This window comes from Solenopsis invicta, chromosome 2 (assembly GCF_016802725.1).
Source record: "Solenopsis invicta isolate M01_SB chromosome 2, UNIL_Sinv_3.0, whole genome shotgun sequence".
Classification (NCBI taxonomy): Eukaryota; Metazoa; Arthropoda; class Insecta; order Hymenoptera; family Formicidae; genus Solenopsis; species Solenopsis invicta.
The window spans coordinates 3,677,391-3,701,463 of record NC_052665.1 but is presented as its reverse complement, the minus strand read 5'-3'; the positions used below and the strand labels follow the sequence as shown (position 1 = coordinate 3,701,463).

The 24,073-nt window shown below is 40.1% G+C and overlaps 1 protein-coding gene across 10 annotated transcripts in view; it reads left to right on the top strand.

The window, feature by feature from the left end:
- The window catches only part of LOC105198996 (teneurin-m), a 535,513-nt gene that overhangs the window by 316,679 nt on the left and 194,761 nt on the right, over window positions 1-24,073 (top strand). The window contains exon 1 of one of the 10 annotated variants that reach the window (XM_039445985.1): window positions 8,517-9,109. The exons of the other annotated variants lie outside the window; for them this stretch is intronic. Coding sequence (XP_039301919.1) covers window positions 9,097-9,109 — 13 coding nt within the window. The 5' untranslated portion in view covers window positions 8,517-9,096. Of the gene's footprint in view, window positions 1-8,516; window positions 9,110-24,073 lie in introns of those variants that run through there. 10 annotated transcript variants of the gene reach the window in all.

The window sequence follows — 24,073 nt, the reverse complement described above, 5'->3', positions numbered from 1 at the left end:
ACAGAAGTTAAAAATAACGAAATGTTATTTAAGTCAAAAAATCAATTTAAATTTGATTCTTTAATATTTAAAGTGTAGTACTGTCTAAATTCTTTGGAGTAGGATTTTAGGAGTGAAAATTCAGTTCCAAAGTTTCACTCTTCTAAAGAATTTAGAGAGCTTGAATATGCTGCTTATTTATAAGAGATTCTTTTTCATTTGAATAAACATGCGGACTTTTAATATTAAAAAAATGTCGAAAAATAATGATATATTTCACAAGAATATATTATGATTAAATTAATATAGATATTAATTCAACTAGTTCTTTCATATTCTATTTTTAAACATCATAATACGTATATATTACTGGAAAATATATTGTTATTTTTCGATTTTTCTTTAATATTAAAGGTTCGCGTGTTTATTTAAATGAAAAAGAATATCTTGTAAATAAGCAGTATATTCAAATGTATTTGGCGTCGTATGATAAGCACGAAAGCAGAATATAATTAATCTCCGCAGAATATCAGCATAAATCCTTTCACATAAAACTCGTGCCGAAGTAATCGTGCCCTTTCTCGTTTCAAAGGGCACTATCAGCGGGCGAGATCCACGGGAAATAAATTCTTCTCGATTGAGAATCCGATTCTGACGATCTAATCACGCGATAACCACGAGCGCGATCCTTCTTCGCAGGGATAAGATCGAAGGAAAGGAGATACGTCAAACGGGCTCGTTAAGATACAAAAGCCACGTGCGATGTTACTGTATTTCATGACAGCGTTTTTGTATTTTTTTCGAACTTTTTTTTCATTGCAATAGCATTACGTACTCTGAGAAAAAAAATGTTGTTGACTTGACTAGAGTTTTCAACTTGATTAAATTTCTTCAATTCAAAAGTATTTATATATTTAAGTTAAATATATAAATGTTTAAAGTTCAAGTATTTTATGCATTTAAATTAAATACGTAAATACTTGAATTGAAGAAATTAATCAAATTGAAAGATTTAGCTTTAATCTAACAACCTTTCTCTTACTATTGTATATTAGGATAGTCCTTGTGTTTTAACTTGACATTTTTTTTATACAGAACCCTCTAATTAATTCCTTTATAAAAATAATTATTCTCTTGAAAATTTAAGACCAATTAGTAAATAGTAATATGTGCTTCTTTGGGATACAAAATTTAAAATAATTGTACCACAACTCGTTTTTTAAAATAGTAATTTATAATAGTTTGGAGTTTGATATTTTATTATTTAGTTAATAATTTTGAGGATTTATATATGTAATTATAAAATCTTAAATTAATAGACGATATTAGATTTTGCAATTATAAAATAAATAAACAGGTTCTGAATTTGACACAACTTTGACGATATTTATAATCATTACATAATTTTATATAGAAACTGATTAGTTAAAAAAACTTTAAAAATTAATTCTTTTAATTGAACTTGATGGGGTACAGATTAATGCTATCCGATCAATCTGAAGCTTTATTTATATGAATTATCTCTTTATGTAATGGAAGAGAACTACAATATCCTATTTAAATTAAAAAAAAAAATTCTTATATAAATAAGGACTATCGTAATATGTAAACAGATATAGCAAATCAATTGGGAAATCGCGAAATAAATGAATAAAAATGTTGCCAGCAACTTTTATTCGCAAGTAACGCTAATTGACACAAATTAAAGTTTTTTCAAAATTAAAGATATTGAGTGTCGATTTCAGTGTATAAATCGAATTTGAAACTTGTAAAAAGACTTTTCCTATTTTTTTTCGGTCCTTAATTTTCGTGAACCCGCGCTGTTTCCACGAGCGCCCGACGAATCTCGCTTCGCGTCATCGATAACATTCTCCGAATCCGGCAACGCGAACACGTACGAAACACGACGAAGAACGAGAGCCGTCGGGCGCCCACACCGATGCACTCTCTCCGAAGCCGGAGCTATCCATCTTATACACGCGTCTCTCTGAAGAGGTTTTATTCCGTGCCGTTCCCAACCCTCTGGCCCGTCTTTCTCCCGCGATAACGCCAACCTTACAACTGATTGTGAGCGAGGGATGTCGCACCCTATTCGAAATTTCCTCCTACGTTTCGTTCGGGATCATCCGAGACAACTTAAATCTTCGACACCTTCCTCGCGAGTTCACCTCGATGCTCATCGATCGCTTTCGGTGGAGCGTTTGTTACTATCCGCGCTTGATCCTCCGTGATTACTTTGTTGTTATTTTTTATTGCAAGTATCTGTTTTACGCGCAATTTAGATTTCCATGAAACGTAATGCCCGAATAGACAGATACGTTGTGCGAGTAAAATAAAAATCACTGCCAGACAACTGCGTTAATTTCCTGAACACAGAATGTATTACAAGCGCGGGGTTTTTGTGCCAAGTAATTTGATGCGCTGCGTTTGAAACGAATGAAAATGCTTTTACATATTTTCTATGCGTGGATTAAATAATGAAATTTATTGTCCGAAAATTAAAAAAAAAGATAATAGCTATTATAAAATAATAATTTTATAAAATTACTTATTTCACATTTTTAATCTTTAGAGAATTTTGATATTAAGATTCTTTTTAAAGTATAAAATATATACGAAGGAACTATCTATTGTAATTTTAAATCAGACAAAAACGATGAATATAAAAGGCGGAAATGTCGAATATGAGATGCTGCTATGATAGGTTTCGTATTTACATATTTGTTAAATCACGCCGTTTAAATCTAAGCCCAATTCTTAAGAATGATAGGATAATGACACTCGCTGATGCATATGTAAATTGAAACGAAGCATCGAGAGACTCCAGTCTCGCCTTAGCACGTTGATCGAAGAGAGATTATATTGTTATAGGTATAACATGCATAATCGTGATTTTTCAATGGAAGATGCAATGCGTTGATCGAAATAAGATTATGATTAAGTGGACTCTCTACATGTTATGACTATCGATCGAAAATATCTTTAATTGTTTATTGTTACAATTAAAAGAGCAGCGATATAAAAGATGATAAAAAGACGATAAAAATTCATGTGTAAAGAGTTACATTTCAAGTAAATTTCCAACAAAAATCGTTCTTTGTCCGCTTTCCGTGCGCTCGACGATATCACGCCTTTATTTCCATACGCTCTGTGACTTTGCGTATCCCGCCTTCTTCCATTCTCCTCATTCAAAGGTCGTCGTTTTATACATTGGACCATCTCTGACTCCTTCATGGATCAGCTCTCCTTTCCGATCTTTCCTGATATCTCGAGGAGAGGAGCAAAAGGGGTACGGAAAGCGGAGGCCTCAAACTCACGTCTCTTCTCGAGCTCAACCGAACGAACTATCCGCCTTCTTTGCCCGCGCCCTCCATTCTTTTCTTGACTGCATTTTTGTTCCTTATTAGATATTCTATTTTATTGAACGAAGCCTAGGAGGCTCCTTCCGTTCCTTCCTTCCTTCCTGCCAGCCTTTCTGTCTGCGTTCCCACTTGCATCCTTTCGCTTTGCTGTCGACTATACACGCGAGGATACTTGCCTCCCTTCCTGTGGGAATCTATCTGTCCTATCTCTCTTTTCTTCAATCTCCCTCCTTTCCCTTTTCCACTACCGGCACCATCCTCTAGAAACGTCCCCCCGCCCTTTTTTTTTGACGACGTGCCTTTCGTCCGCGACATCGTTTTATTCCGCGTCTCGAATTTCAAACGTTATTATTCATCCTTCCGCGAAACTCCTTCGCGAATCTTAGATCTTCGTCGTCGAGTATTTCCGGTTAGGCGCGCGTCCGGATATTCTTCTCTTTCTTCTGCCTTTCGATTTTCGCGGTGTTACGTGGGGAAACTACGCGCGTTGAGTCTCTGCTTCTCGCAAGGGAAACGAAAAGTTGAAACGACGATGAAATGATTACGATGACCGAGGGAGAATGGAGAATGCAAGATAGACGAGAGTAAGGAAAGAATTTTCTCCGTATTTTCAAAAGAGGTCAAAACTGTATTTTGATGCGGTAAAAGCTAAATTTTATTCGCGCAAGATTCTATCGGGGAACGATAAGCTGCCGCATTGAATCGCACAGTATGATCGTAACCTTGTAAATGGTCAAGTTAAATTTGGATACTGTTTGACAATTTGAATTTGGTAGCGGACGAATGGCCCGTTGAAATTCAAACTGAAATTCGATTATTTCACGTATGCATATTTTGAAACCGCATTGACTAAATCTATTATATTGCCCGTGTGTCTAAATCGGCTTGATAAAAGTAATCGCACGTAAAATATTTAAATTGATATTAAATATTAACTATTCAATTAAATATGAAATATCTAAATGATTTTAATGCATACATTTTCGTTCGCGCAATAAAACCTAAACTGAACTAAATATTAATAAAGTAAATTATTTTCTGTAATAATATATCTGTGTAAGATTAAAGTACAGCGATAGTAATTATGATAATTGCTACCAGAAATTTAATATCATCAACACACACACACACACACACACACGATAAATCCAGCGAGCACAATGCTTGATGCAAATCATAAATTAATTTTCGCTAGCAGATAATTATTTAATGTTACGTTACGTTCGCATCGCGAATTCCAAACACACTTTTTCGTTTACTCTTTGCACACTCTGCCTTTCTCCGTATGTGATTCTTTTTCACAGAAATGGGAAGCGTAGGATTCCACGCGACCCGTCGAATAATCGGTAACGAGACAGCGATCTCTCCATTCGACCCTAAAGTAACTCGCATTCTTGAAATAACGAGGTTCGAGGGGACGTGCGACCGTAGAAAAGTGGGTAATCTTCGTCCTCGTCGTCGTCATCGTGCGAATGTCGTCGCACGTACGTGGCGGAACAGGGAACACGCGGCAGAGTCTCGTAATAATATCCGCCCGAACAGGACCCGCAGGGCGCACCCTTTTCCTCATGCTTCTTCTGATCCAGACAATCATCGTGCCTCTCTACGGGACGTCATCCTCGGATGACCCTAACCCGGGCTTCCCTCGTAGATTCATGTAACCGACAACGAGACCAATCGCGCTTCACCATCTCTGCTCGCGCCTTTACAACATGCTCGTGTGATCACTTTCCAAGTATTACGAATAGCGATCTTTTTAGAGTTAATAATTTTTAATGATCTCATACTAGAAACCGCGTATATCAGGAATATAAAAAATTAGTTGAGTAACAAAATATTAAAACTTTCCGATTAAGTTTCTACAAATTAAAAAAGAATAACAAATATCTTTGTAAAACTATTTACTACTTTGGAAACCGGAAGTTGTAGTTTTTATTCTATCTACTTCTATTACTTTCATCTCTTTCATCGTACTTCTCGTCACTATTCTGTATTCGACTTTCTCTGTTTACTTTACCGTTTCTCTCTCTCTCTGTCTCTCTTTCTCTTTTTCTCTCTTTCTCTTGCCTAAACCTGAACGACTGATTATGTCAGGCGGAGTTAAGACCGCGTTTGTTTATCTGATTTAACGTTATAACGGCAGCCAGCCAGACAGGCTACCGTAGAACGTCGTGGTGGTATCTCGTGTAACTAAGATTGAACAGGCGAAAGAGAGAAATAGAGGTGGCAGGAGAGACAGGAAAGGACATAGGACGAAAGAACGAGGAATAGAGGAGAGATATCCAAGGCGCTCTGTCGCCGGAGGCGAAGACGGCCCTCCTTCGAAGAGCAGTTTAGTTACGATGAATGGACCGAATGAATCACGCGGACCAATTAAGGATTACAGTAGGCGACGCTCCACCATCACTTTGGTCTCGCTTTGGGGTCGATACCGGAGGTGCGAGGAACCAAAGGTATCCCCGAGATGCGGAGCAACTCGAGTTTCTTCACGCTTGCTTAGTCCTCGCTGGCTTTGCACTTAATTGGAACTTAAGTATACTTTCCGAGCGGTGCATTCCGCCGCTTTTCAGGGTTATATCGAGTTGAGAATTTTCTCAGATTAGAGACAAGTACAATTTTAAACAAAGTACCAGAGAGAACGTAACATTTGTAAAACCCTCTTATTCCGATTAAAAACACTAATCTCTTTTAGCTAAGTAAATTTTTTCTTTATGGATTTTTTCTTACGAAAAGAAAAATAGATTAGAATGTAAGAAAGATAAAAATGCTATTTTATCTTTAGTTCTAATAGCCGCGATAAAATGACTCATAATTCTTGGAACGTGCGTTAATTTATTCGCTTAGATCGCTTTTTAAACTTTCACGAAGGAATTGAATGGTATTATTATTATTATCTCTCTAATCAAATTAGCGTGATTGCAGACAAAAAAGCGAGAGAAGACATTCGTCAATTTATTTTGTAGGTTAACGTGTATCAATCAGCAAATTGCGAACATAGGAGAAAATTTATTTTCCGTAGAAAAGTCGTATATCTTCTATCAAATATTCTATCTTGCTCGTCTTCAGAACTAATCACGAGTCTTCCTTATCGTAACAATGTAAGACAGATAATAGAAATATTTTGAAACGAAATGGAATGAGCTGATTAATCATTTGTTTTTTATCCAAGCGGACCAAGAACTCGTGAGATATTAGCGGCTGAAATGGCTCTGGAAGTTGCGCACGATTTTCTTCGTTGGTATTACAACTTCTGAGCTTCCTATTGTTTTCACCAAAATTTCAGCACTTATTGGATTACGCTGTACAAGCAACATAAAGCTTCATTTACCATTTTAAAGTTTATTACGCAAAAGTTTTAAATAAGATGAAAACAGACATCGAGATTAACGGTGTGCTTTAATTTAGTGGATGCTATACACGTTCACTTCGTAGTTCTAGAACCAATCTGCCGTGCAAGCGTGCGTATCTCTGAACCATCTACTAATTTATCTCCGACAACGCGAAGCTACGTTACCATCTTTTTCTTCTATCGTTAACGAGATCATGGCACGTCACGTCCGCAACATCGATAGATTTCACGTGAGATTTTTTTTCCGAGCGTCTTAATAAACCGGTAGGTACCGCGTAATTCTCATTTCGCACATGTCGAAAGTGCTCGTTGCGCTTGTCCGAGGCGTTGGAACGCTACCAAAGAAATCCTTCTTTCGTGGGGTCCAAACGACCACCCAGATATTTTTGAGCCGATGCCAAATTCGTTTCGAGACTCGCGGATTCAGCCGTGCCGGCCTCGTAGTAGCCGTAGCAACTTCTAAGACAAAGAAAGAAGAAACGAGAACGATGCATCTAAAAGCGTATATCTTATTCATGCTAATATGTGCTATGTCCGTATCGATCGTTGCGAAAATTCTCAGTTGTCATTCACGAACTATTGCTTTTCGTCGCATACGCGCGCATTCATATAAGAGCTATAAGATCCACTCTATGCAATTTATAAATGTCCATTTTAGTAGGGCAGATGCTTCTGGAAATGTTGCGAGACTATTCTATGTATGACAAAATATCTTTAACTGTCATTTAAATCTTTCACGACATCGTTAATGTATAGCCAGCCATTTAAAATCGAAAATTGTATCAAATATCTTTATTTCAAAAAATATGAAACGCATTTCTGATTCAATACTAATATGCGCTTCTCTCGTATTTACGTTATACATTAATAAATTTATTAAAATTTGAATCAGATATCGTGAATCTGCAAGCAAATAATGCAAAGCAATACAAATGGAGCTCTTATTTTATTAATTTCGTGAAATAAAATCCTCTTTATTGTTCGAAAGTATTTATTTAGTTAAAGGTACAAGCTAATAAAAAAACAATCTGATTAGATGCAGGCCACTGTACTCTAACTAATACAGCTTGTATAGAAGTACAAAGTTGTAGAGCGGTCAAGGCAGCGCCGAGGGGAAATTTACATCGATGCGTTGCATAATCGCCGCAGTTAACCCTAATCTCATTCATGACCTGTAGAAGTCATGCGTTCGTATGCTACGGGGAACAGTCCATGACTAAGTGCTCGATCACGTGAACTCATTCGACACCCGATAATCGCGTACGCTAAAGAAGGGCGCATGCCGGCAATCGCCCACCGTGTGAACCACCTGCAGCGTTTCTGGTCTTATTCTTACACGAAGAGAGCGCGAGAACCGTCGACGCGTCGGCTCACCCCTTCCGCGGGGCGGGAGGGGACGGGGATGCTGCTGCCGGGGCAGAAGCCTGTTTCTCTTTCTCTCTCTATCTCTCTTCCCCCCCCCTCTCTCTCTTCTCCTCCTCCTCCTCTTCCTCTCTCGGGGGTGCCGATTTGGGGGATGAAGCACGACGGCGCGTTCGCGTGTGTACCGACACACACGTATACATGCGCGCAATACCACACGCACGATCGCGCACGGAGGGAATCACAATGGGAAGAGACGGGGAGTGAGCTAGAAGGGGTGACGGGCACGAGGAAGACGACGACGACGACTACGACTACGACGACGACGACATCGACGACGGTGACGGCGGCGGCGACGACGACGACGACGACGACGACGATGACGACGACGACGGCGCAACGTAGCCATGCTGAGCTACGCATGCGCCGCGTGGGAGTCAGAGCCGCGGATTGTCGGGTCGAACGAGGAGGCCGGAGTCAGTGCACTGCCAGCCCCGGAACCGCGAACGTCGATCTCGCGCGCCCTCAGTGTCACCCGTAGGTTTGTCCGTGTCGCGTATAACACGGTCTGCGCCCTTGCGTCCCGAGGTGGGTGCAGTCGGGTGGACTCGGTCGAGAGACTCTATCACCTCTACTTCCCGAACTCTGCTCGAGCCGCGTGTTAGGTCGTTCCACCCTGAGTTCCGAGTCGTCACCGAGAGCTTCTGGAAGGAACGTGAACCGGTATCGACGCCGGACCAGCAGCAGCAGTGCTAACGGACAATAGTGCAGTGTCCTCCATCTCGGAGCAAGCTCTCTCTCTACCTGGATTCGCGAATGCGGTACCGGTACTGCGGTGTTTCCTTGGACCATCCAACCGACCGACCGATCGCTGTATCGCGCCGCTCGCCGATTGGTCCATCGAGCTGACTGGCTTGGGAGGAGAGATTGCTTTCCAGCGGGGGGGGATCAGTGGCGAAGATGATGGTGATTTAAGAGTGTCGTGCAGTGCTCGTGTGCAATGGTAGAGGCAACCGTACGACCGATAGGCATAGAGGACCGTAGATGTACCAGCCAGGTGGGTGTTTGGGGGGATACGAAAAGAGCTCCTAATAATCGCCACGCGTGCTACCGGGTTCTCTATTCTGTTCCATTCTTTCCTGCGCCCTTTCCCCGCCTCTTTCTCCTCTTCCCCAAGTCCTTATACCTGCCCCCGCGATCGGTCGCGTGCCTTTCGGAGCGCGTTGCATGTCTCCCCACCACGCCCAGCGTTTGTGAACAGCCGCTGCACCGAGCGAGCAAAAGGTGCTTCGAACTGCACGTCAGGATCCGAATGCGATCCACTGTCACAGAGGTAGACCCCATGTCGTTTCGGTCATCGAGATAGGCACGTAGGTGGGGATCAAATCTCGATGCACTTGCATACCGGAATGTGAGACTCGCGCAGGGAGATAAATTTGTCTGGGCGGTGCTTCGATTCGATAAGGAGGAGAAATTAATTTCTGTTAACCCTCTTCGTTTCACGTGCAGACAATGTTTTTGTTTTGAAAAATTGCGATGAATGCGAATCATGCGCGCGCTTACGCTGTGCGAAAAAAATCGTTTTATTTTCACTTTTTGTGCAGGATAACGTATAACGAAAGAACGAATAAAGCCTATCGTTCTCCATCCACTATTGATATGTTGGAATTACATCCCAGTTCTAGCGCTGACAGATTGCAATTTTTAGTTTTCAAGTTTACTTTAGATAATTTTGCAACATTATATAATTAATATCTAATGTTATTTACGCAACGTTATATTAATTTTACGGCATGAATCAAGAAGTACGTTTAATTTTAAATTTGTTTCGTTTAGTCAGAGGAACGGTTAAGATCTCAATTATTTCAAAATGCGAATATAATATTTAACATAATTTAAAAACAAACTAATAATTCGAAGAACATCTTGAAAAAGAAAAAAATATTGATTCTACGTAGCGCCGTTGATTTTAAGGTGAGCTGGCCGCTCGCTCCAAAAAAAATCTCCGCTTTGCTCGTAAATGTCGAGCAGATAAGTTCCTACGAATTACTCACCCGAGATTATTCCGTCGTTTGCGTGAGCTCCACACGCGATGTACACGATAATTCTCGAAATCTCGCCCTGGAATTGAGATTGATTGCAGCGTCTCTTAGAGATGACGAAGGCGTCGTTTTTCTCTCCTCTCTTCAATTCGAGGTTTTCAGCGATAGCCCGTTAGGGCACTTTTTACGTACGTTAGCCACACGCATTATTATAATAAAAACTCACGCAAACGTTTTTATAAATTATTCTGCGATTTTTGAAGTTGTGCTGGATTCCTGAAGTTGATAAAAAAAACTTTTATAGCGGGATGGAAATACCATTTATCTTCAAAAATCACAATTACTGTTTTATGAAACGAATAATCAGTCTTTTGAATAGAATATAAAATGTGTTTTTAATAATTTTAATCATTGATTAACTAAAATAACTGGAGCGAGCTTTTTTGGACGAATTATTTTATGTACTTTGACGTTTATATCCATAAAAAGAGCTGACGATACAGTAATATTTTATACGAGATCGAAACAGATGTATCTCGAAAATATCAGTCACCCCGCGGCAAAAGATATTTTTCATCGATGCAGGAATACTAATGTATCACAAATATATTCTCAATATTTTTGTCTAAGGTACAGACGACAAATTTGATTAATAATTATTTTCATCAAATTACTGTACGATTACTATACTATATGCCATACCACTTAAACGACTCACCTTATGAATATAATTTGTGTAAGTTGCACCGAAGGCAGTATGTAATATCATTAAACATAACACGATGCTGCTAACTTTTGCAGTAAATTGGATACATAATGATGGGCCAGCAATAATTATGAATCGGTGAAAGAACGCCACGTATTTACGTGTCAAAGTGGTGTGATACATGAAATTTGATTGCCATTGATGTTTATTCTTGATGGTATATATTAACATTTTAGTTTGTCATTTAACTCGTTTAAGTTGCAAATCTGATCGCGGAGTAGAAGGGAGGGGGAGGGAGGGGGGGGGATGGATGGTAATTTTCAACGCCACTTAATCCCTTACGTGCGGCCAAAGCCGGAAAATCCCGAAGCGTATAATATGTAACAAGTTATAGTATTTATGATCTCGATTTTCATATTGGATCGGCATAATTTTCTGGTCGCTTAACAAGTAATTTACCAATTATACGTGATTATTATACGACGATCGATAATATAGAATCAGCAACGCGTGAACGTTGACAGTACTCGATACGGGATTAAAAGTGAAAATATGATGCGGATTAACGAGGATATTGTTATAAACGAGGAAATTGAATCAAATTATAATTAACGATGGTAATATTATCGCGGACACAGTATCGAATACGTGGGCACAATAAAGACGAATGAATATTTATTACGTGTCGAAATAATAGAGAAAAATCTACCATTCATACGGTAATGAATATTACCACATTTGTTTTCTAGGCGTATTTGTGTAGATACAACAATCCCACGGTAGCCCATTAAAATATTAATTAGTTAATTAATTATTAATATATATGCACTAAGACAAATTACCGTGTGTCGCGTTTCGAGGCGAGAGCTATATAATTCATATTTTTACTTGAATGTAATTGTATGTTTTATTAAGCTCCGCACACAAGTGCATCTTTGAATTCGCAACAGAAATAATATTATAGAGACAATAATACCGAGAGCTTTGGCATTCGCGATAAAGCAACACGTGGCAATAAAAGGCAGAGGGCCGTCGTCGCGAGAAAACGAGGTTATCCCAAACGAGACGGCGCGAATGAAGATTAAAGGGTCGCCATGTTGGAAAGCAGCGTTTTGTCAGCGTTTTAACGAAAACAAATGCAACATGTATTATCCTGCCGGCACGTTCGAGTAGCGGCACGTCGCACGTGCCGTTGGTAACTAGGAAGATAGTTGCGCGAAAATAATGACACATGTCTCAACGTGCACGTTGCATAAAGTAGAAAGGCAAAGTCGCGTCGCGGCGTACGTTGATGGTGTAGGGTGTGTCGACCTCCAGGCACACCATTAGGGCTGGTGTCACGTAGGGTACTACAAGGGGATAAGTTCGGGGAGGGAGGAATCGTCCATAAAGTCTCATTGTCCCTCGAAAGTCGTAATGGACAGTGCACTGAGGAAATTGTGGACGACGTTGCACACATACACACTCACATCACATGTGCACATACACACACTTATACATACACATAGTCAGCGGGTGTTTAGAATTGCATCGTTGATCCTGTCCCCCGTTCCGCATCTCGTTAGAAAGATCCTTAGTAAAGCCTTCCAGACAAAGACCTTTATTTCGAGATATCTATAATGCTTTCTGTTCTTAGTATTATTGTAACGTTAAAATAGTATATAATGATAATGCACTCTTACACTATTAAATATTAAAGAATCAAATTTAAATCAATTCCTTGAGTTCAGTGTTATTTTGTTATTTTTAATTTTCATGCGTATCAAAATTTGTCATTTTAACACAAAATATTTAGTTAAAAGAATAATTTTAAATCTAATTTTCATTTTTTTGAATTATTAGTTTTAAAGTGAGCAGCGTGCATTTATTAAATAATAAATTAAGATTGAGTAAAATTTTGCACTTTTTGTTGAATTATTTAATTTTATTGTTTCAGTTAAATATTAAATATATAGGGGGATGATTAAAAATAATTCAAATTGGGTATAATTTGCGGCACTGTAAATTTAATTATATGCACATAAATAATATAATTCTTTAACTAAATGTTTAATCGTTTAGACATTATTTTGCAACAAATACTTCGAGAATCGATGAATCACGTTATGTTTAATAATTGCTTTAATTAGATCTTTGAAGCAAATAACCTTTGCATGTATTCGTAAGATTTTTTCGCAAATACACTCAATATTACGCGAGCTAGCTAATCGGATCTATTAATCTTAAGATGATTCAAACCTATTTCTCCATCCAGTCGACAACGAATGACTACGATTAACTTCTCGGTACAGTGGCAATCAATTGCACTTGACGAAGTCGGTTCAGTGTATGCCGAGAGTAGAGAGCTTTGGTTGGGCCGCCTATTAAAAATACTTAACTCGTCATCGGTCGATGACCTAATGCCGTCGATACCACCATTGGCATGCAAATATAATCAGCGCACGTCGGTATATATTACACATTCTTTGTTTGCAGTGCTCATCAATTTTATTCTCGTCCGGTCATTGCGCGGAATATTTCGTAGACAGGCCGATTCCTCCCGCGCGTTCGTTATCGCTATGATTGATGCCACGTTATCACGCGGACCGGATGCGTGCTCGCGAATATCTCTCGAAGCATGGCGTATACGTAGAGCACGATAACTCCGCGCGAACTCTCTATTGTATTAGGCTTTACACGCGTTACTTTCTTCTTAGTCGTTGGTTATTTACCGCGGTGATATTATCAGTCAAATGATTTCCATAATTTCCATAAGCTCCATATGCGCGAGAGGACAAAGTCCGCGCATGCAAATGGCGAGTTTATCGCGCTGCTTGCAACGCGAACTTATTGTTATTCGCACCTCTTCCTTAGAACTAATCGGCGCGTCAAAAAGAGGTGTGGGTGCACGGCACGTCGTAAATATTCATTCAAAATCGATCAGTCTAGTGAACCCAAGGCCTTTGCATCCATAGTATGTCGTTGCAGTGACCGACTTTTTTCCCCCGTTGAATTCCGCCTTTTGTCTTGCGCTGGCCGGGGTCCGGGGTGATTTACCGGCGCATTGTGAGCGAGTGCCACGGCGGGCGGCAGCGTGCGATCGTCGTGCCTTTTTAGAAATTCAGATACTCTCCGTGCCAATACGCACACAAAGCTGAAATGGAAGTGGACGGAAACTCGTCGTGGAATTTCGTCGTGAGTCTCCGCGAATCGTCTATCCCGCATCTCTCCGTAAAAGTCGCTCTTACGCCGCGTCTAAGAAAGATAAAGGGGGCCGGAGGGGAGGGAGCTTCTTGAAATATGGCACCGTGGGAGAAAGAGCGACGAAAGTGTCATAAAATCCGTAGAGACGCAAAAAAATAGATAGAACATGTCGGATCGTAGATGTTGCTGGAGCAGTGAAAGACGAGAGACGAGACGGGAGGCGAAGAAAGAGGAAGAGTTGGGAGAAAGCATCCCGAGTAGGCGCATTTGAAAATGTAATCAGTATAATAGCAAGGTGGTTCTACGAAGCCGTGCAAGCGAGAAATGCTTGACGTCTCGACGCTTCTCTTTATGCGTTGCTTCTCTCTCTTCTTTTCGCCTAGCGCCAATCCGCTCGCCTCCACCTCTTCTCGCATCTCCTCCTCCGTCCGTACATCTCTTTCTGCTTGCGTACTCTTACCCTCCCGTCCTTACGGCTCTTTTAGTCTCGGAAAAACGTCTCTCTTTGTCCGTTCACTTTAATTTGTTAAAAGCGCGAATAGTAACACCTGTCGTGAGACGAAATGTGCGAGCTTCAAACGTGACTTCTTGAATGCGTGTATTCCAAATTACACAGAAAGCGATGGAAACGGGAGATAACAAGCTGTGGTCATCACTTTTTTTCAGATAATATTTGTTTGTACAGGCGCTGCAAAATACTATTTTGAATACGTGAAAATGTGTTTTTTTTCCCTCTTTCTCCCTTTAATCCGTTTCTAACTCAAATCAAATGTGGCGAATGTATATTTGAGCATTGCACACTGTTCTAATATTACTCTAATTATCACGGATTGTTTTTTACTTTTAAAATATCTTGTTATGAATAATTTAGCGTGGAAATTTGCAAATAGAATGTGACGAATAATAAAAAGTTTACTCTATTTATAAAACTTTTGTTACATTAATTTTTTATAAGTGTAAATTTGTTCTTGCAAATTTAGATTTCTATATTTGCTATGGAAGAGCAGCGCATCTTTTAAATACTTTGTCATTACAGAAATAAGATGATACTAGAAATTTGACTCGCTCACTACTGTATACGTATATGTGTTATTTATACTACGAGCGTGAACGACTCGAATCAAGTTAGCAAATTTGAATTCGAGAATATAAGAATTTAATCATGAAATTTATAAATATTTAGATGTCTCGTTATCTAAAACTGGAAAGCTACATTCTGCACGCGAATTCATGTACGCACATTTGTATTTGGTCGCATGTAGTATTGCGTGACTTGGCTATCGCGCCTTAGTTGGGGAACGAAGGACCGCAAAGGCAGAGAACAGGATATGATGCAAATACGTCGCGCAGAAATTATTGAATTATCCCCTCATCTCCGCGAATACGAACGCGCCTCATCGAATTGTCGCGAAGTTAACTCTGAGGCCGGCGGGAAAGTTCTTTATCCGCGAACTCGCGAAGCATTAACTTTGCTTTCTACATGGCCGCAACTTTTCATCACCATTCGCGTCAGTACTTAAATCCCCATCCAACGCAACGCTAAATACGCGTTGCAGCGGATCGCCCACGGTTTTCGTTTGTTCGCCTCCTTATTCGTGATTCGCAACGCGGCTATTTTTGCACGCGTACACAAAAAGCTACAACGCGTACAGGCGGCATACCGTAATTGTAATTAGGCATCCTTGTGCACGGAGTGTGCTCTATAAATTCCCGTTTGTAAAATCACCAAACGTGCACACAGAAAAAAAACGTTGTTTATGTTTAAGTAAATATATTTTAACATTATTTCCTTGATCGAAAATAATATTTCCTAAGTTTAAAAATAATTAAAAATTATTTTACATTAGTTAAATATTTATTCAAATGAAGAAAATTATGTTAAATTAAATATATTTACTTGAAGATATAAATCTTTTCTCAGTGTAGACAGTTTATTGAGATGCAAATATCCAATACGCCAGTTATACAGGGTATCGGATTAATTTTTAGCGTATTTTAAAGGAGCGAGAAATAATTTTGAGAGAAATAGCACGTAATCGTCAACGCAAGACGATTGGATGAGACAGTAAGATCTTAACTCGGGCGGTCGTCGAAGTGCGTGATGGAGCTGATAGACATTATCGCATGGGGCATTGAGGTCGGGTGTCACGGAGACGACTACTACACGGTCTCGAGCGAAACCGGGCCTTCTCGCACACACCGTATATTCCGAGGCCGAGCATACTGTGTCTCGCTATGTGGCACGCACACGACGACATGCGTGCGAACAGCTTACGCACACCTCCATACGCACTTAGAGGTCGCGAGCAGTAGATATAGACAGCGTGCGCTGACCTACGCATGTATACACCGTCGAATCCACGCGGGGATTACACGCGCGCTCGCGCTCACACGTGTGCATGTATGTATGTACGCACGACACGCGCGCTATCGTACGTATAGGTGGTCCGGAATGGTGACCGCGACACGGTATATAGCGACGGCTAAACCCTACTAAAGCTCGTAATGTATAGCCCGGCGCAACCCGTGCTACGCCCTCCGGCCAGACCCTCTCTTCTCTTCCAGCACCCTCCACTGTCTCCCGAGTCACCCTCTCTGATTTGCCACCCACCCTCTATCGCCCTCCTTCCACGTCCCTCCTGTCCCTGGTCCTTCGGGTTCTGATGGCGAACGCAAACCCGGTAGAGCGTTATCGACCTGCGGAGACGGTTTTAACGAATCGCTGATTAATTAGAACGGACCATCGCCAGTAACCCCTGGCGATCCTTATCGCGAACGATGCACCGGGAACGTTTCTCGCTCGCAGACGCTGCCTTAAAGGTGCCCCGTCGCGATAGTAAGAGAGAGCGTGTTTGAATTTCCGTGCACGCGCAGCACCTTCTACGTGCAGGTATTGTCAGTGGGTAGCCGCACTACGTTTTACGAAAAGAGGAATATGGCGTGATAATGCACGACGATGTGTCAGCATTTGTGAAAGACGCTTGTAACGATGTGTAATAACATCGGTTTATAATTTAGAAATGTTTAAAAAAATTCAAATCACCGATAATTGGAAAATAAATGGAGTAATGAAGAAGTTGCAAAAAGTCAAGTTAGCTTTCAATATTAACGATGTTGTTGATGCTTTCTCTTTGAAAAACAGATTAGGTGATTATATGAACGATCATTTTATTAAAGATTCATTATTTTATTAAAGTTATTTAAGATGTAATGCGAGATTTGGAAATTAAGCAAATAAAAATAAAATGTTTTAATATACGCGAATTATTACAGATTCGTGATAATAAATATGCAGTTTATTAAAAATCAAAAAATCAAAATAGAATAGCGTTTATGGTAAATGGATGATTAATTTTCAACTGTAAGACCATTAGGCTTAACAAGTTATTTTATTTTGAACGCATAAATCAATGAATTGCATTGCATTTAATGCGCTCCGCTTCGCTTTAATATAAAATATTCATTTCAATATAAAGATGCAATTAAATTTTAAAGCATGATACGAATTTCAATGGTGAAAGGTAAAGTTTTGCATTGAGAGAGATAAAAACTCGCTTGTAGCATGTTGAGTAATTGGAATTCGATACACTGTACATTTCACTGCAGTGATTCGCGACAAACTATTTTTACTCGCGCAGCAGGTAGTACAATAAAATTCGTGTCGGCACAGATATATGCTTTTCATATTTCCGATAGGCACGAAATGCACCAATACGATAATATTGAATTTTTCGAATTTTCTGTTTCGGCACGTTTAAGTGCGCAATAATGGAAATGTACGGCAACAACGAAAGGCGATGGCGCGTTACATCGAGTTGCGCCGTTCGCAATCGGTGTTATACGTTTTCTGTCACATTTCCTGTTGCAAAATATGATATTCCTACGGAAGTCAACGTGTAAACGCGTGCTCGTTCAAAAGTGTCCATATAATTTTTACGTGTACTACAAATCATGTCATTTTATGCCACAAGTCTTTTCCAACTATCTGTAGAATTATTGATGCCATATTATTAAAATGGGCGGTCGATAAGTTAGTGCTGTCACATATTTTTTCGAATTCACCATTCAATGTAATTAAAAATGTATTGCTTTGGAAAAAATCATTTATAAACATTTAAGAAAAGTTACCAAGAAAAAATACAAATTACATTCAAATTAAGAATGAAATAGAAATATCGTTTCCTATAAAAGATAAAAAAGGTTTGTATTTATTTATAGGATTGTTAATACTTGAAGATTTGATATAAGATCCCCTCTGTTAAATAAGACCTTTCGTGCGTCTTTTATAGACATTCTTCATTTTTTATCGAACGACTTTGCTTTAAAATTACTTTAAAGGCGACAACATCCAATAAAATTTTTTTTTTATTTTCATGGTGATCTGATGCGCTAAACGATACGGCAAAATAATAAATCATTTAAAATCGTTGTCCTCAAATCACAAATTAAGCTGAACACAGTCTGCAAGGGGCGGTACCTTCGAATTAAAGCGGTCCGCGGTCATGCCCCTTCAACCATCGTATCCTGTTTTCTTAAACCTAAATTTATTGTGTGCTCGCAGCTCTTTTCCGTCTCTCGGGGGAGTTTAATAAATCTCTGTCGTGTTTTGCAGCGACCGGGAAAACGAGGTGGTTCCTTCCTCCTCGTTGTTAGGCGTCACTTCCGGCGAGGCCACCCTTGGCGTCCCTACACGATCAAATTTTCTGAAGGGGGGAACTTCGTGAAGTCAGAACAATAATCGTGCTAGTGATATCTTTTCTTGTAAAAACATAGAATACTAAATTTTTCTTTGTTATTTAATACATTATTATTATTATTCAAAGAAAAACGAAATTATAGTTGCCATCATTCTTGATTAGCTATACGGATATAGCTTCTGACATTCAAAGTGATTTATTCACAATTTCGGTTTGATATACCATATAAATACAATTTATTTATATTACTTAATTTAAATAATTAATATTGAAAAAATGTTACAACATTATATAATATCAATGAAAAATTATGTTTTAATATAAAGACAGATATAGGTGGTTGGTGATTAAAATGGAATTTTTTACAATATTTTTTTCATCAGTAGCCAGGGCGATCGATATTATGCTGTAGGCAGAATTTACATTTGAAACATTCTAAACTACGAAGGTAACTATAATGAAATATGCATTAACCTGTACTAGCTTAATTTAAGCCTTCAGTATATCGTTGTTCCCGATTATTACAGTCATATTATCTATCTCTTAGCTACATCTCCATGCCGTAAACGAGAACCAACCAAATTTATCTCACACGCAGCAATTACTTTAGTATATCTTGCACCTTTGTGCTTAGTCCCGGTTGTGCAATATCACTCGACGGTAAAATGGAAAAACTTGGATGGATTGGAGAACGAGATGGATTCAGTTCGCGAAACGCGTGATTTGCTGATAGCTGCAGCGACAATAGTCAGTCGGTATCGGTGGCTAGTGAAAACCAGGCTTGATACCGTTTCGTTTCACGCACCCATCGAAATTTAGTATTGTTATAAAATGCCGCGAAAGGTAGGGAGTTGCATTCGCGTCGAGAGCCAAAGAGGGAAAGGGACATTGGCCGGGAGCGGTATATACCGAGGGTGGCCGGTGTGAAGGCGACGGTGCAAAGAGAGGGATGAGACGCACGCGTGTCACGACGGCAAGTCTATTTTCAGTTGATGCTCGAACGCCATCCCTAAAACAATATCCCAGACCGTGTACGCGGAGCAGGAGTGAGACTGCGGCGGATAGACCGACGCGGGGACGGTTGAGAAAGGAGGATGGCTGAAAGAGCGGCAGGCAGGCAGGCAGGCGAGAGCTTCGCGTCGCGGTCACTTTATTTTAACGTCGAGCGACGATAAAACACGCTGAAACGTCGGTGCGGGGTTGAAAGTTTTTACAAAGCCTTATCCGGAGTGCCTTGGCGAAGCTGGTTCTCTCTACGTTTCGAACCAACCGCGAATATCAGTCGTTGATAATATCGCGTCGCGCATTTTTGCAGCGAAGATCTGTCCGAGAATATCTCCCGCTCATTTGAAATCTGATATAACGAGGTTAAACGAAATGTTCGCGCATCGCAGATACTTTAACCTGGTTATTCTGGACGTTGTTGGAAACTTCGTGGGGCGAGCTTACATTCCAGAGAGAAAAGGGAGTGAGAGATAGAGAAAGAGATGACAGTGAACTCGGATAGTTTATTATTTCCCGAGAAAATACGAAAGACAATAAGTAAAAAAATGGACATAAAATCGTGGAATGATTACGCGAAAAACAAGTGTCTTCGCAGGAAAGTACGCGGTTCAAAAGTTTCAAAGTAAACACGTCGTCTTAAGAAGATACGGTAGAGATAAAATTGCTTCGATATGGCTAAAGAGCTTCGGAACGTTGCGGAAGTTATTATAGAAAACACCATAGAGAGCGAAAACAGCTGCCAGGCATCTACTTGCGAATTAAGGACGAGCGTCGCTTCAGACGGGATTTAAGTGACGAAATTAATCGATTATAATGGAACGTATTGAATTGAAGATAAGGGCGCGTAATGGCGGAAGTCGGAATCGCTAATTCGCTGATTTTACTTTCACGAGGTGTTAATCAGGCAACCAGAAAAAGGTGTTTCGTGGGTGCACGGGCGAGGAGGGGAAATTTGTTGCGGATTTGCATATTCATGGTGCGCACGTACTTACCCGTCGTGAAAACATTTACCTTGGGTAGTCTTTATTATTCCTGGCTGTTACGAAAGCTTCGAATTCAAGACTTCGTTGTTTCCATGCGAATAAGTTTGTCACGCCCACGGCTCTTACTATCGCTCAAATAGAGCTGAAACTCCTGAAAAGCTATTTTTTTGCTCCCGCGTTAACACAACCGGCTACTTGTCAAAAATATGCATTTTAATTTTCGTGATATTTATTATACGTACGATAATTTTTTTTTTTCAACAATATCCGTTTTATTATTCTACTTAATTTTTTATTTAACATTTAATATGAATACCACCTACCAATTACGTTGTTCAACTGAAACTGAAAATGTAATGTATAAAGACGTTAAAAACGTAATCTCAAAGTACGTTTTTGTAACGCACTGATGAATTGATGTTATTGATAAAAGTGGGTATTAAAAGTTTTCTTCGCTAATGAATGGCTCGAACTACCGCGTTTCAAGCCGATGATTCAAACTCGTCGGAAAGCGAGCGAAGGATGCGAACCGGTGGTAACTTTATCGAATCTGCTCAATTGTATGAAAACTCCTTGAAGTACCGGAACACAGGCTCTTCTCTTCGAAATTTTTACTTCAATTTACTTGAAAAGATATTTTCGTTGTAATCCTTTTACGCCATAATTGCTTTTTAATGACAAGTATTACCCTGTTTTACCGCGTAACTATAAAATAATTATAGCAAATAATGTAATAATTATTGAAGGAAAAATAATGATTTCTAGTAACAAAATTTTGATTAAACGTAATCTGTAATGATCGAAAGAAGAAAGAATTTTGTTGCGTAATACTTGACAAAGTATTATAAAAAGTATTCACTTGGTAAACTCTAAACGTTCTATAACTTCTGACGCTATTTATAGCTCTTGCCTCCGTGCCAACGAAACACAAGTTGTTCGTTATGCTATAAGTGTGCAAGCGAAGTTTGCGGCAGGTGCATAAACAAACAGAGTTCAGAATATTACATGTTATGATTACTTAAGCAGATATTTCGAAGCCGTCACTACTTTGTGCAGCTTAAGTGCCTCAATCTTTAGTTTGCGAGTGCGAGTTGCGAGGGGAATCGATTTGGTCCGTTGGCCATATAGAGCGATGGGAAAATCGGAGTAAAATGAAGACGAGGAGAGAGTGAGAGAGGGGAGGGGGGGAACACAGGGAAAGAGATTTAAGGAAAAGAACGAACGCGAGAAAGAGGAGGAGAGAAATTGAATGGTCTGCGGGGCGCTTCCTCGGTTCGTTAGTGACTTTATAATAATGAGAGTTCAGGCGGTAGTTCGGAGGGTGAACTGGAAAAATGGAATCACCTCTAATCACTGGCCTTCGTTGGGTCGGACAAAGCCGCGAGGAGAGCATCCACTCAACGATCATCGAGGAAAAGGTCTCGCTATTCGACAGTGCACCGAAGAGAATAGAAACTGGAAAAACGGCATTTATGTTGGTGTAAAGAAAACTTATCGTGACGCCATCAGATTTTCTTGACAAAATTTCGACTTTAAAAGCATATCTCCTCTGTCGTTACGCGGTACGCGTAATAATTTTATTCGTTTATGATATGAAAAGCCGAAGCGGGATGACGCAGGAGCAAATAATCGGCGTTTATTTCATGATGATTTTAAAATGGACCTTTATACACATTTGGGATAAATAGTTTTAATTAGCCAATGTTCGGTCGGACGGTGATGTTGCGCTCGTGCAGCAACGTCAGTATGGAAATATTTGCCCATATGTGTCGATCCCTTTTTTTAATTCCGTACGTTATTGTATACTCGGGCGTATTCATCGTGTAAATTGTTTGGTCGAACGCGGAGAAATAATAACGGTAATGACTGCGAAATTAAAGCCGCGTACGTCGAGATAAAAACGATTCGGCCACGTTTTCCATCCCGCCGTCGCGTCTCGCGCGGGGGAACGTTTTTTCATTTTACACCGATGATCGCAATATACTCGCACTTTTTTTTTCTCACTTTTTTTGCGCAACGCGCCCGTTAACACTTTCGCGTCTACTATTGACGGCATCCGGTGCACTTTGACGGTCGTTAACGGAGAGACACCGAACGTGATATTGAATCGTGCGATCGTGAACAATCGGCGACAATGCTCGATGAATAGATTGGAAATGGGGCAAAATAACCTACGGCGCCAGAAATGGCGAACGATAGTGCCAGAAAGTATAGTTAACGTTGATCTTCTATTGAACGCCCCGGTTTCATCAGCCGTGAATAAATTTCCCATTTGCCGAGTCATTTCTCCAGTCAATGTGTGTGTGTGTGTGTGTGTGTGTGTGTGTGTGTGTGTGTGTGTGTGTGTGTGTGTGTGTGTGTGTGTGTGTGTGTATGTGTGTGGGTGTGGATGTGTGTGTGTGTGTGAAAATAAATAATTATATGCGTTTAATTTATGATTGGATTATATATCCATGGAATATGCACAGTAATTCCTTTGTTTTCAATATTAATATATTATTTTGCCATTACTTTCAAATCAAGTGCGTTAATGATGTAAAAGCGATTGATATATTACACACATACACATTGTTTTTGTAAAAGCTTACATTCTTACATTACACGCTGGAAATTCCGTAATAGGTTCGATTACATTATAACACGCGCGGACGCGTTAACTACCTAACATCACAAAACATTTGCTCCCGAAATATAATAATATTGCGTCGCAATGATTGCATTTGTCGGGTGCGGGAGTTTGCCGCGCGTCCGCATTGTTCAACAATGCGTTTAGCCTATTTGCGAAATATCAACGTTGTCCGTGTATGCACACATGTTGACCATGCATACCGGCAAATCGACGCGCGATTAATTTCGCGTAGTGTTGCGGGTAGCACGGAAAACATCTGAACCACAAAGCATTAAATCCCGACGCCGTTTGCGAGAGCGGAGACAAGAGACGGGAAAATGGATAAAGAGAGAAAGAGAAGGAAAAAGATGAGCGGCTCGGTGGTGCTTGACGGTATCGCCGAGGGAGCGAAACACGAGGAGTGGAGGTACACATCGAGTACGAGAAAACGAATCCCGCGACGCGACAGATTGGGAGAATGCACGTAAAAATCCAGAGAATTCCCGAGAAAGCCACAATCTAACCGTAACTTTACCGACGCGGGCCTTGACGCAGTTTTCGAAGAACTGCAAGTGCAGGAGGTGAAAAAGAGCGAGAGAGAGAGAGAGAGAGAGAGAGAGAATGAGAGAATGAGGGAGAGTATGAGAGAGTGAGAGTGAGGGAGATACATTCGGGAGACGAGATATACAGCCTACCATCGGCGCGATGCATAAATAACGATATCGGTGTTTTCACAAGCACACACGCTACCAAGCGTGTACAAGGGAGGTTACTCTACCGTAGCACCGGCCCGCGGT